The sequence below is a fragment of the Leptopilina heterotoma genome, unplaced genomic scaffold, assembly GCF_015476425.1.
Source record: "Leptopilina heterotoma isolate Lh14 unplaced genomic scaffold, ASM1547642v1 Lhet_162, whole genome shotgun sequence".
In the NCBI taxonomy this organism is placed as follows: Eukaryota; Metazoa; Arthropoda; class Insecta; order Hymenoptera; family Figitidae; genus Leptopilina; species Leptopilina heterotoma.
Window position 1 is genome coordinate 432,679 of NW_025110878.1, and position 15,110 is coordinate 447,788.

At 26.3% G+C, this 15,110-nt stretch overlaps 2 protein-coding genes across 7 annotated transcripts in view; one reads left to right on the forward strand and one right to left on the reverse strand.

Moving 5' to 3' along the window:
• LOC122498968 (transferrin) overlaps positions 1 to 15,110 on the forward strand; it is a 22,314-nt gene continuing 7,204 nt past the window's right edge. Inside the window, exons 1-13 of one of the 6 annotated variants that reach the window (XM_043606982.1) lie at positions 1 to 58; positions 909 to 1,017; positions 1,196 to 1,335; positions 2,909 to 3,033; positions 3,122 to 3,266; positions 3,552 to 3,691; positions 3,770 to 3,891; positions 4,122 to 4,267; positions 7,821 to 8,067; positions 8,331 to 8,479; positions 8,686 to 8,853; positions 8,946 to 9,041; positions 12,852 to 12,952. In XM_043606982.1, coding sequence (XP_043462917.1) covers positions 1,239 to 1,335; positions 2,909 to 3,033; positions 3,122 to 3,266; positions 3,552 to 3,691; positions 3,770 to 3,891; positions 4,122 to 4,267; positions 7,821 to 8,067; positions 8,331 to 8,479; positions 8,686 to 8,853; positions 8,946 to 9,041; positions 12,852 to 12,952 — 1,536 coding nt within the window. In that variant the 5' untranslated portion in view covers positions 1 to 58; positions 909 to 1,017; positions 1,196 to 1,238. Of the gene's footprint in view, positions 59 to 629; positions 834 to 908; positions 1,018 to 1,150; positions 1,336 to 2,908; positions 3,034 to 3,121; positions 3,267 to 3,551; positions 3,692 to 3,769; positions 3,892 to 4,121; positions 4,268 to 7,820; positions 8,068 to 8,330; positions 8,480 to 8,685; positions 8,854 to 8,945; positions 9,042 to 12,851; positions 12,953 to 15,110 lie in introns of those variants that run through there. The other 5 variants (XM_043606981.1, XR_006301287.1, XM_043606980.1 and 2 more) reach the window with 5 other exon arrangements.
• Positions 549 to 15,110, reverse strand: part of LOC122498970 (isoaspartyl peptidase/L-asparaginase-like) — a 20,816-nt gene continuing 6,254 nt past the window's right edge. The window contains exon 4 of the mRNA XM_043606987.1: positions 549 to 675. Within this exon, the coding sequence (XP_043462922.1) occupies positions 628 to 675 (48 nt within the window). The 3' untranslated portion in view covers positions 549 to 627. The remainder of the gene's footprint in view (positions 676 to 15,110) is intronic.

Below are 15,110 nucleotides of genomic sequence, written 5' to 3' on the forward strand. Positions count from 1 at the left end.
TTAACAAATTAACTTTTCATAAAGATTCATTATTATTTGTAAAAGTTAATTAATAACTGTAAGTATTAAAAAAGTTAGTTTAAAATTAAAGTGATGAAAACATAAAAATATTTTTTGAAAATTCTAATTTTCATTTGACTGTAGATATTATCAGAATTATATGTATGCCCCAGTAGCACGTAATATTACAGCAATATTAAGAACACTGCCTTAGCATTACCAATATTGCCTCAATGTTGTCAATGTTACTGGAACATTACGTGCTACTGGGGTATGATAACATGCGAATAAAAATCTCACTTTCATATTGATTGAAATTAGATAACAAAATTTTCAATTAATATTCATTGTTCTGTCTGTTCCCAATGATATATTTCAAGTTTCTTTTCCTTCTTGAATCATATTTTAAGAAGAATATATCTGAAAAATAAAGAACTTATATAAAATTTACATACAATGAAAAAATATAATTTAAAAATAGTAATTAAAACAATTACTATAAAAAATTTATTTGACTACTCACTATTCTTAACATTGAAGTTCATAATCGTCGCGCTTGATACGCAAATTCGCTTATACTAACAAATAATAAGTCTCTTTGTGTCTAATCATCTCGTTTCCTATCAGTTAATTACAAACACTGCGCTCATCGTGGTCCAGAATATTTATTTCCATCTAGGATTTAATTAAATTACAGTTTCTTACTTAATAAATTTAAAAAACAATGCATTTTTTACTTGTAAAATTGAAATACAGCATATTTGTGTTTTTAATTGCAGGAATAATATTATTTATATCTTTGCAAGCACAAGCTTTTGCCGAGATGCGCAAATGTAGGTGCCTTGAAAAGATTAAAAAGTAAAAAAAAAGTAAATAGAAATTTATATTTATGCATTTTTTTCGTTTAGTGAAATTCTGTTTAGTGAATGAGGAAAGTAATAAAAAGCTCATTTCCACAACGTGTCCGAATCTAGTCAAATTAGAAAGCAATCTGGAATGTATAATCTCCACTGATAGGTAAATATTTAAAATAGTATTTTTGCGTTTTATATTCAATTGATTTTCTTGAATTTAATTAAAAATTAAAGAGAAGAAAATAAATTTTAGAGAAATGCTTTAAAATGATTTAATTGTTTTTTATGATGAGAAGGTAAAAATTTCTAAGGGGTATGTCTAATTTGATTTTTATCCAAAGAATATCATGCCTGAAGCTTCTAATAAATAATCAAGCAGATTTTATGACTGTGGAACCAGAAGATCTTAGAATTATTGGAATGACTGATGATTATAATGATAAAATTCTTGTAACACACGAATTACGTGTTTGGATAAATGGTAAAATTTTAATCATTTCTCTTCTTTACTTTTCTTTCATTAAAACAAGTTATAAAATATAATTCTAAAATAAATAAAAATAAAATAATAATAATAAATTAAATTAAATAACACTTCTGTCGGTTTTAATATGTATATGTTTTTAAAACGCTTATTTTGAAATAAGAGTAATAAAGAGTCTTGAACTTCTATTGCTTTATAATTACATATTCAAAAAAATTTTAATTCTCTTCTTGTAATATGTAACAAAATTCAAAAGGAATTTTTACAATACTATAATACATTTTTACACTTTCCTTCATTTTTTTATAAATTTTATGTCAATTTGATGAAAATTGAAATTATTTAATAAAAAAAACTGGATAAAATCTAATATAAATCAAATAAATAAAAACAAATGTGTTTAAAATACAACCGAATGAGCATTAGAGTGAGGTGTACGACGCTATACTAATCATATATTAATTTTATTACAACTAATTAACACTTTAAACAAAATCGTTAAATTTCCATCAATTTTTTGAAAATTTTTGATCATTGATCATGATAGTAAAAATTGACGTCAAATTGATGATTGACGATTTCTCTTGGGGCATACCTATTCTGAAAATAGAAATTTGTATTTTCAGAAATTACATATAAAAATAATATGTAAAATGCGACCTAAAAAGTTGGTATGGAGACAAAAGTTTCAAAACGAAAGTTCCAATTCCGAAGGGCCCAAATTATTATTTTCCCAAATGACATTTTTTCCAAAGTATTATTTTCCCAAAGGGCATTTTTACCAAAGTATTATTTTTCCAATAGTTGTTTTTTCCAAACTTTGTTTTTTTTATTTTTCAAATTTCAATGTGCAACTTCAATTGAGGAAACTTTCATTTGTTGTTATTATCGTTGTTATTTCCCTAAATTGACATTCGACGTGCGGGTCATTCCTGGTCATTCCAAAATTATGTAGTGAAATTAAAAATTGTATTTAAATTAAAAAAATAGTTAACAGTGAAATTATTATTTTAATTTTTTTGAGAAATTTTACGTCCGAGAATGATTTTATTTTCAATAGAAATGACACATTCAGAAAACAATGTTACTTTAATTTTTTAAAAGTAACATTGTCCGAATGTGTAGTTTTTATTGAATCAGTGAAATTATATTAAATTGTAAATTTTAATTATGGCAGAATTAATGCAACATGGAAAAAAAATTTTTACTTTCAATATACTCAATACTTTTCACTTACATTACAATTCAACACTTTTTATTTTGGAAATTTCATATTTTGAATATTTTGGGCTTTGGAACTTTTGTACTGTGGAAAAATAAATATATTTTTGATCATTTGATTTTGGAACTTTTCGATTGGAACTTCCGTTTTGGAGCTTTTGTACCCCAATCAAAAAGTTTATTAATAAATATGTATGTACTTTCAGAATAGTATAATGTACGCCCTGATTTTCTTTAACCTGACTCATTAAAAATCCTGTTCGCTTTAGCGGACTCCTCCAGACAGTCCGCTAAATCGGCGTTCGAGTGTAGTTGATTTGTTTCTAACTCATTTTTATTGTTTAATTAGAAAGTTCCAATTATCAAATGGTCACTGTAATTCGTAAAACTGTGCATGATGTATGGCACATTGCGAAAAAACGTTTTTGCACTTCTGGACTTGAATCAAGTCTTTTTGCGCTTGATTATCTAAAAGTTGGTAATATATAATTAATATGAATATATAGAATATAAATATAAACTAAAAAAAGCTTTAATTAAAATAACTATTTTTTTCTACAAGTATTTTGAAAATCAGCTTGTCATTCCTCGTTGCAATTCCTCGAAAAGTTTATTAGAAAACAGATTGACAGCTCTATCTGAATTTTTCGAGTCGGCCTGCATCAGTGGTCGATGGACAAGTGATCAGCAATATGACAATCAATTAAGTAAATTATTATATTAAAGAATTGTTAATTTTTATTATGTTCATAGCTCCTCATTGGTTATTTATGATATAATTAAACAATCTCTTTAAAATTTTTTTAAAATTCTTTTATAATTGAGGCCTTGGATCCAATAACTCGCCCGACGCTCGAAGGCACGCGCTAATACCAGTCGGGTAGCAGTGAGTGGCCCAGAGGCGCTCACTGCTCACTGACTGGCAGTTGCGCGTTCCTCCAAGCGTCGGGCGAGTTATTGGATCCAAGGCCTCAATTAATTTTTTTTTACAGAGAGGAAATATAGTAATTTGTCCTCTCAATGTGGAAGTTTTTTTCAATATTATGGAGATGAAGGTGTTTTAATGTGTCTAACTGATGGCGGTGGAGAAATTGCCTGGTCAAGATTAGATTACGTTCATCGACACTTTAAAGTAATATGTATTCTGTTATTTAAATAATTAAAAAATTCAACTATGTACTTATAATTTTGTTTAAATAACCCTTTTCAGGAATTTCGCGACGATGCAAATGAATATTATTTTCTGTGCCTGGATGGTTCGTTAAAAAATTTAACAGATCCTAATCCTTGCGTTTGGTTCGAAGTTCCTTGGAGAACATTAATCGCCAGGGAGTACGTACATTTTTTTAATCTGCATAGCAAATAAATAAAATTATGTAATAATAATATATTTATTATTTATTTTAAATAATTTATTTAAGAATTACAAAAATTTTAAACGCTTTCTTAAGACTTTTCTTACGAATTAAAAATTTTAAAAAACATTTATTTTGTTTGATTTAGAAAAAAATTTGTTTGGTTTAAAATTTTTTCTAAAAAAAAACTGAGAATTTTATTTACAGCGACATTGCTGAAGAAGTAAAAAATTTAATCGAATATCAATTAAATGGAGTCGATGATTCTCTGTCCGTTCTTCAAGAAGATATTCGAAGGGAGCCAATAATGGCTAATTCTTCAAAAACACCAAAAGAATATTTGAAAAAATTATGTAAGAATATTAATGATTAATGTTTTTATTGTTATATTAGAATTTATGTCTTATACACTACCGAAAAAATTGTGCGACCGCGCACTATGCGTCGTCATATTAAGATAGATAACAGAGCCACACAAAAAAAAGTTCTGATCTGGGGGTCTTACTATGTAGACTTTATGTTTTTTTAATCGCTGAATCCGAATCCAAGGTCCATTTAACCTCATCAGATCAGGATCATCAGGATTTTGACATAACCTCAAAAAACCAATATGGCGGACACATTTTTGAAAAGTTCATTGGATTCGCTTGAAAATCGTTACTCAGGGGTTTTTGAGGTCGCTAATTACGAATATGGAATCAGATTTTTAAAATTCAAAATAGCGGATCCAATATGGCGGACACGTTTTTGAAAAATTCATCGGATTCGCTTGAAATTCGTTACTCTGGGGTTTTTGGGGTCGCTGATTACGAATCTGATGTCGGTTTTTCAAAATTCAAAATGGCGGATCCAATATGGCTGACACAGACATATTGGATCCGCCATTTTGAATTTTTGAAATCTGACTTCAAATTCGTAATCAGCGACTCCAAAAACTCCAGAGTAACGAATTTCAAGCGAACCCGATGAATTTTTCAAAAACGTGTCCGCCATAATGGATCCGCCATTTTGAATTTTTGAAATCAGACTTAAAATTCGTAATCAGCGACCCGAAAAACCCTCGAGTAACGAATTTCAAGCGAATCCAATGAACTTTTCAAAAATGTGTCCGCCATATTGGTTTTTTGAGGTTATGTCAAAATCCTGATCTGATGGGGTTAAATAAACCTCGGATTCGGATTCAGCGACCCAAAAAACATAAAGTCTACATAGTGAGACCCCTAGATCAGAACTTTTTTTTGTGTGGCTGGTAATTGTTTTTTTTAAATTTTTTCCATTATCTTCCAAAAATCGAAAAAAATTTCGAAAAAAAATGTTACGGCCAAAGTTATTCAAGGTCAAAGTTATTTGTAGCGTTTTAGTAAATAGCTAATTACTCGCGATCGGATGAACCGATTTTAATAGACGTTGGAGGAGAGATTACCTGAGAAATTGTACTTTAGATAAATGATCAAAATTTTAATTAAAAATATAATTTGTAAATAAATAATAATAATAATAATAATAATATTATTATGTGGTCAGATTAATTAGTCGCTACTCAAAGTGATAGCACGTTTGTCTTCCAATAAGGCTTAGTGAAGAATTGGAAGGATTGATTATCTCCAAGTTTTTGTACTTTTACTTGTTAAATAAATAAAGTAGAGTTGGCTCTCAGTTGAGTAACCAACTCACCAAAAATAATAATATTAGTTCCCACACAGCACCGAAACTGTCCTAAAAATTTATTAAAGATTTACTTGCAAACTTCGAAGTATTTACTTGAAAAGTTTAGTGAAAATTTTGTAAAGATTTAAATGTCCTACTTCAATAAATGTTTAGCGTGAAACTTTCCTGAAAATTTAAAAAAAATTTCGCCTACTGTATATAGGCGAAAATTTAATTTAAATTTTCAGGAAAGTTTTAAGTTACATTTTCGCTTATAAGAGAGAAGTTGAAAATTTAATTTAAATGTTCAGGAAAGTTTTAAGTTAAATTTTTAGGAAAATTTGACTATAAACATTTATTTAAGTGGGACATTTAAATCTTTACACAATTTTCACTAAACTTTGCAAGTAAATCTTTTTTATCCCACATGCACAAAAATGGCACTTTTAGATAGCTGACGATAGGGAGTAAAGTCACTCATTTGTTCGACCGTATAAAAATGGCGACCTTTTTTTCCCAAGGGCAAAAAAACAGCTGGTCTCATGCATCTCAGGTAATCCCTCCTCCAGTTTTTATTAAAATCGGTTCATTCGATCGCAAGTATAATTAGCTATTTACTAAAACGCAACAAATAACTTTGACCTTGAATAACTTTGGTAAATATTCGAATTTCGGAAAACTATTTACAGGTTTTTACCATCATAGGCTATCGAAACATATGTATAACAATGAGTAAAATTCACAGACCCAATAAAAAATAGGGGTCCACGTCAGGAATTCTTACCCACTTTATGTTTATATTATTATTCGTGAGAGCAATTATTACAAAATGCGAGACTCAATCTATTGTGAACGAAATAATATTACAATTTGCGAGACATTTTATTTATAACTAGTCGGTACATTTCGATTAAAATGAATTTAAATTAAATTAAAAAAAATTGGACAAGTGCGAGTTGTACTCGCACTGCAATGGCGGGTTCCGCACACAAATATTAAAACAATACTTGTAACATTGATCGGTAATTAGTAGAATTAAAATAAACAATTATAAAAATATATTAAAATCATTTGATAAAAAAAAATAACTAAAAAAAGTTAAATTATTGTATATCTAATATTGTAAACAATAATAAGCAGAGGAACTATAATAAATTTTGAAAATTTTGTTCCTCTGCTTATTATTGTTTACAATATTAGATATATACAATACTTTAATTTTTTTTAGTTATTTTTTTTTATCAAATGATTTTAATATATTTTTATAATTGTTTATTTTAATTCTACCAATTACCGATCAATGTTACAAGTATTGTTTTAATATTTGTGTGCGGAACCCGCCATTGCAGTGCAAGTACAACTCGCACTTGTCCAATTTTTTTTTTTATTTTTAGTTAAGAAATTAAAGTCAGAAAACAACCTCTCATTTATTCTCTTAAAATTTCACTCTCTTCCTTAAAATATTTAATGCCACGTGTTTAAACTAAAAAAAATTAAAAAAATTTTTTTTTTTTGAAAAAAAAAATTAAAAAAAATTTTTTTTTGATTTTTTTTCAAAAAGTTTCTTAAATAAATTTTTTGTCGTCAGACTGTAATAATACACTAGGATACCAATTTTCAGCTCATTAGGTCAAATAATGTAAAAGTTAGGGAAAAAAAATTTTTTTTTTTAAATTTTTTAGTTTTTCCTTGACAACGCTATGGCCATCATTACATATCAAGTTCTCTATATTTTTCCTGTAATATTCGAGTAAAAATACACCAGCATGCAAAATTTCAGCTCTCCATGTCGAATAGTTTAGAAGTTAAGGGGGGGGGGAATGGTTACTTTTTATGCATTTTTGGCCAAAAATCTTGTTATTTCCTTGACAACGCTATGCCCATCATCTCCAAACACATTCGCTATATTTTTCCTGTAATCTACGTGTGAAAATACATATCTGTACCAAATTTGAGCTCTTTAGGTCAAATAGTTTAGCCGCTAGGGGGGGGGACACGATTTGGCTACGGACAACAGAGTCTCACCAATAGGGTTCCGCCGATACACCGTAGGTGTACGGAACCCTAAAAATTAATTATTAATATTGCCCAAACTGAACTGGGCATTGTCGACATTGCCCGAAAAGACTTCATAATATAAATTATTTCGGACATTGACAGAAATTGACGGTCATTGTCAGACATTGCCCGATTCCGGACATTGACCGTAACATATATATTAATGATAATAATAAACATTGTGCATTTAAATATTTTTAGTTCCCGAGTTTTATGCCATTAAAGATTATGTGCAATGTAGAAATAATAGACTCGTAAAATGGTGTGTGGTTACAAATTTAGAGATAGAAAAATGTGAATGGATTTCAAAAATTGGAAAAAATTATGGCATTGAACCTTTCATTAAATGTGTTCATAAAATTAATCGTGAAAATTGTATCAAGTCAGTTATTGATAAACAATTTGATATTTTTTCTGTAAAACCACACGAGGAACAAGAAGCAAGAGAGTATGTTAAAATTATAAAGATAATTTCAAAATTATTATAAATTTATTGCATAACGACCCCGCGATAAGGTCCTAGTCGATTTTCTTATATATAAATTTTGAATTTGAAGTTTGTATTCAGTCTAAAGGAAACTATTAAAAATTCAAAAACTTGTAGGAAAATCGACTGGGAACCAAAATTAATGTATTTTCTGCAGGGTCCTTTATTTTAACTTTCAACGAGCAAGCTTTATAAGAAAAATTCATAAAAATACTATTTTACAGAAAGGGTCTAAAACCAATCGTTCATATGATTTCCAGTGAAGAAAAATATGAAAACAAAATTGTCTCACTTGTAAAGACATTCTCGAATTTTCACTCACTGCGAGATTTGAAAAATCATAAAGCATGTTTTATAAATTTCAGAGACGTTGGTGAGAGAATTTAATTATTTGTTTTATTTCACAATTTGGTTTATTTTTATTTCCTTTTTATTTAATTATTTATTATTTAGTTTTTATATAATTTTAATTCAATCCTAAAGAATTTATTCAACCTTATTGATATCAATAATTTTTTAATAATGCAATTCCAATGTTTCTCTTATTAAATGAAAAATAATGAAATTCTTTATTTATAGGATGGAACACTTTTATTTTTATGATGAAAAATTTGACTGGCGACAATAATTGGTACTGTAGGGACAAGGAAATGGTTTCAGAATATTTTCATGAAGTCAGCATTTCTGATTTAAATATAAAAAATAATAATAGTAGTTTTCCAAAAAATTTTGTTTCTTACATTTCATGTAATAAGAAATACTTTCGTTTATATATAACCATCTATTCTGTTTTGAAAAAAAGGAGAATAAACAAAGATAATATTTTAAAATACTTTCAGACAAAAATACAGACAAAGCAGCATTGAATTGTTTAAATTTTGAGAATGGTGATGTGGCTTTTGTTAATCTAAGTTCAGTTCTGTATTATTTTCCAGGTAATTACAAAAATGTCAGTATCAATTTATTAATTCATTTTATAAATAAATTTTTTTCGTTTTGGGTCAGAATTCGTGAAATTTTCACGAAAAATAAAAAGTTTTTTTTAGTCAAAATGTTTAAAAACCATTTCTATTTGGCCTTAGGAACGTGACAACCAAAGGACAGAAAAAAAAGATTTTTTAAAAAAGTTATTGCGAAATGAACATTTTTGCAACTTTTTAAACAAAAATTTATTTCTCCTAAATGAATGAACTAAGTTTAGAATTAGAAAATTTTTAAAAAGTTTATCTTAAAATATTATTGAATAAATTGTTTATAAACAATTTATTTGTTAATGTTCTACGCCTTTTAAAAATTTGAAATAAATCTCAACATACAATTAATACTCAATCGAATATACAAAGAGCTTGAATGAATCCCGCTTTCTACCAAAAATCTTAATTCATTTCAATCCGTTTGAATTAGTTTTTTTTACTGGGACTTTTATGGTTATATAATTGTATGCAAATCTTAATTCAACAGTGTTTTGTTTATTTCGTTGTTGGTAATATTTCTTATAATTCTGAGAAAAAATCAAAATCGCATCTCCGCGCAATATAAGTAATTTTCATCAGAACTTTTAAAATTTATTGTCGCTCATAAATTTTCTCAACGGATCAATCAAAAATTTTCTAAATCTAAGCGAAAGTATAATATTTTATGTCCTTTGTATAATGTCGTTTTGTTCATTTAAATAGGTTCCCAGCAAACATTGTTACATAACAGTTATGTAACAGTTATGTCACAGAATATCACACGTGATATAACATGATATGAACATGTGACACGAAATGTCGTAACATGAGGGTCACAGTTACATAATTGTTACAAGAAGGGTGATATAACAATTATGTTGCAGCGTGATATTTAATTATTATATCACAGTTATGTAAATATGTTACATAATTAGAAGAATTTGATACATAATTGTTATATCACACTTATATCACGTTGTGACTTATTATTATATCACAATTATGAGATTCTGTTACATAATTTGATGAGCTTGTTATATAATTGTAACATCACTATTATGACCTACGTGAAAATTATTGTTATTATTTTTATTCAATAGATAATAACAAATGCCATTTGACATGGTAATATCCAAAAATAATTTTAGTAAAAAACTGATTTATTAATTAGTACATTTTTTAAACTTGATTTTTTTACAGATCTTTAATATTATTTATAAACATGTTCACAAGTTTATTTTATTCACATTTCACAACACTTATATACAGATTAAATAGTAATTTTATTATTTTACATAACGCTTAGAATGAAAAATATCCGCTCGCATGTGGGATCGAACTCACGTCCCCCCGCCCTTGACGACCCGACGCAACGCATTTAAACCGCACGGCCACTGAAGGCTGGATGAGAATTCTCCTAATCTACTATATCAACTGCAGTGCCGTATATTCTGTTACTTACTGTTATGTAACTATTACGTAACAAAGACAAACTTGTGATTTTTTTATTTGTAATATACGATTAACGTGTTAATAAAAATATCTACCACACATTAGTCACAGTGTTCAGTAACAATTCTGTAACATTTACGTAACAATGTTACACACATATAAGTAACAATTTTGTAGCATTTACATAACAATGTCACACACATGTGAGTAACAAAAAGAAACGATTACAATTATACTAATCGGGATTACAAATTTTTATTTTATTCTGAAAATTCTATTTTTCTTCACATAAAATTTGAGAGTTATAAACTTTAAATTAATTTTAAATAAATTTGTTCAAATAAAAATTTTTCTTTATTAATTTCTGACAACTTTTTACAAAAAAAATTAAGATATTTTTTAAATTATTAATAGACAAACTTTTCAGAGTACGTTAAAAAATTTTAAATAAAATTAAAAGTGAGTGATATATTAAATATCGTAAAATGTTCCAAAAGTCGGCTTCTTCACCCCACTTTACTTTTACGTACTTCTTTAAAAGTTTTGGACATTAATAATTATAATAAATAATACTGATAATAATTATTAATAATAATTTATTGTAAATTAATAAACTTAAACAGTTAAACTAGATTTATAATAAAAAATATTTATTCGAAACAATAATTATAAAATAGTGTTTCATGTTACATAACAGTTATGTAACAATTACATAATTTTATTGCGTAACAGAGAGACTACAATTTTACGTAACAATTTTGTAACGACAGTTACAGAACATTGTTACTTTTATGTTACATAAAAATTACATAACAGTTACGTAATTTAGCTCTTATTACTACAGAAATGTTACGTAACAGTTACAGAACATGTTTGCTATTTAAATAATTTGTTTTTAAATATTTTAGTTGTAATAAAGACTTAAAATGTCAGTTATTTATATTGACGGTTGTTACTTTTTTGTATTTTCATTTAAAAAATTGCAAACATAGCCTACAATTTTTTGCTTCTAAGTTCCCTTTCTTCAAATCGCGTCACATATAATTAATAAAAATGTAAAATATAATTTTTTAATTTTTAAATAATAAACTATAAAAATACATTATCATTATATTCACGATAGTAAAAATGAATATATATATATATATATATATAATATTAATTCTGTTTATAAGGTTTAATCTCTTCATTGGATTAGTTGTGAATATTGGAATAAATAAATTTATTATTTAATATAGTATTCTCTAAATATTCAAATTAAAATTTGCCTTGTTATGTTAACCTTAGGAACTAAAGCAAAAATTTCTTTTTAAAAAGAATAAGCAATTGCTTTGCGTGTATTGCTTTTGTTTTTAGGAAAAAATTGCCTATGTAAAAAACACATTCTGCCTATTATTTATTTAAGTGCAGTTTAAAAGAATGTATCACATTGTTGTATAATACGTATGTTATGAAACTATGTTACTGTTATATCACGTCCCAGTAACAGTGTTAATATTTCATTATATAATAGTTACATAATAATATTGTCACAGTGTGATATAATAATGTGACCTACTTTAGTAATTATAACAAAATTATGTATTTATTATGTCACACAGTTTCGTAACAGTTATGTAACAATTAGAGAACGATGCAATAAGACAAAAATTATTACTCTGTGATGTAATGAATATATCACACAGTTATATAATAGTTATTTGAAAAAATTATGTAACTGTTATATCACCATCCAGTAACAGTGTTATATAACAGTGTTACTATCTCATTATATAATGGTTACATAATAATATTGTCACAGTGTGATATAATAATGTAACCTACTTTATTAATTATAACAAAATTATGTATCTGTTATGTCACACAGTTTCGTAACAGTTATGTAACAATTAGAGAACAATCTAACAAGACAAAAATTATCACTCTGTGATGTAATGAATATATCACACAGTTATATAATAGTTATTTGAAAAAATTATGTAACTATTATATCACCATTCAGTAACAGTGTTATATAATATTGTTACTATCTCATTATGTAGTTGTTACATAACAATATCGTCACAGTGAGACATAACAAGGTGCTTTATTTGTTATGTAACACTTACGTAACGTGTTTGCTGGGTTCATTCATTTAGGAGAAATAAAATTTTGTTTAAAAAGTTGCAAAAATGTTCATTTCGCAATAACTTTTATAAAAAATCTTTTTTTTCTGTCCTTTGGTGGACACATTCCTAAGGCCAAATAATAGAAATGTTTTTTCAACATTTCTATTAAAAAAAAATACTTCTTTTTCGTGAAGATTTCAAGAATTCTAACCCTTTTTATTTTCATTTTTAGGCTCTTTAGAAAATATCTACAGACCACTTTGCGATAATGAAATAAATTCTGACTCTGGAAAAGTAGAAAAATGCTATTTGAGTTGGAGATCTGAAGGATCAGTAAGTTATGTTTCACTTGATATTATAATAACATTAGGTATGAAACTTTAAATTCAATAAAATTAATTTTGCTAATTAATATTTAACTGTTAAATAAAAATTTATGACTAAATTGATTAAAAGAACCAATTACAAATTGTATTAATACATAGCACAATAGTATGAGGTAAGGTTATGTTGAGTACTAATCGTAAGGCACATAACCCAGCAAACACGTTACGTAAGTGTTACATAACAAATAAAGCACCTTGTTATGTCTCACTGTGACAATATTGTTATGTAACAACTACATAATGAGATAGTAACAATATTATATAACACTGTTACTGAATGGTGATATAATAGTTACATAATTTTTTCAAATAACTATTATATAACTGTGTGATATATTCATTACATCACAGAGTGATAATTTTTGTCTTGTTAGATTGTTCTCTAATTGTTACATAACTGTTACGAAACTGTGTGACATAACAGATACATAATTTTGTTATAATTAATAAAGTAGGTTACATTATTATATCACACTGTGACAATATTATTATGTAACCATTATATAATGAGATAGTAACACTGTTATATAACACTGTTACTGGATGGTGATATAACAGTTACATAATTTTTTCAAATAACTATTATATAACTGTGTGATATATTCATTACATCACAGAGTAATAATTTTTGTCTTATTGCATCGTTTTCTAATTGTTACATAACTGTTACGAAACTGTGTGACATAATAAATACATAATTTTGTTATAATTACTAAAGTAGGTCACATTATTATATCACACTGTGACAATATTATTATGTAACTATTATATAATGAAATATTAACACTGTTACTGGGACGTGATATAACAGTAACATAGTTTCATAACATACGTATTATACAACAATGTGATACATTCTTTTAAACTGCACTTAAATAAATAATAGGCAGAATGTGTTTTTTACATAGGCAATTTTTTCCTAAAAACAAAAGCAATACACGCAAAGCAATTGCTTATTCTTTTTAAAAAGAAATTTTTGCTTTAGTTCCTAAGGTTAACATAACAAGGCAAATTTTAATTTGAATATTTAGAGAATACTATATTAAATAATAAATTTATTTATTCCAATATTCACAACTAATCCAATGAAGAGATTAAACCTTATAAACAGAATTAATATTATATATATATATATATATTCATTTTTACTATCGTGAATATAATGATAATGTATTTTTATAGTTTATTATTTAAAAATTAAAAAATTATATTTTACATTTTTATTAATTATATGTGACGCGATTTGAAGAAAGGGAACTTAGAAGCAAAAAATTGTAGGCTATGTTTGCAATTTTTTAAATGAAAATACAAAAAAGTAACAACCGTCAATATAAATAACTGACATTTTAAGTCTTTATTACAACTAAAATATTTAAAAACAAATTATTTAAATAGCAAACATGTTCTGTAACTGTTACGTAACATTTCTGTAGTAATAAGAGCTAAATTACGTAACTGTTATGTAATTTTTATGTAACATAAAAGTAACAATGTTCTGTAACTGTCGTTACAAAATTGTTACGTAAAATTGTAGTCTCTCTGTTACGCAATAAAATTATGTAATTGTTACATAACTGTTATGTAACATGAAACACTATTTTATAATTATTGTTTCGAATAAATATTTTTTATTATAAATCTAGTTTAACTGTTTAAGTTTATTAATTTACAATAAATTATTATTAATAATTATTATCAGTATTATTTATTATAATTATTAATGTCCAAAACTTTTAAAGAAGTACGTAAAAGTAAAGTGGGGTGAAGAAGCCGACTTTTGGAACATTTTACGATATTTAATATATCACTCACTTTTAATTTTATTTAAAATTTTTTAACGTACTCTGAAAAGTTTGTCTATTAAAAATTTAAAAAATATCTTAATTTTTTTTGTAAAAAGTTGTCAGAAATTAATAAAGAAAAATTTTTATTTGAACAAATTTATTTAAAATTAATTTAAAGTTTATAACTCTCAAATTTTATGTGAAGAAAAATAGAATTTTCAGAATAAAATAAAAATTTGTAATCCCGATTAGTATAATTGTAATCGTTTCTTTTTGTTACTCACATGTGTGTGACATTGTTATGTAAATGCTACAAAATTG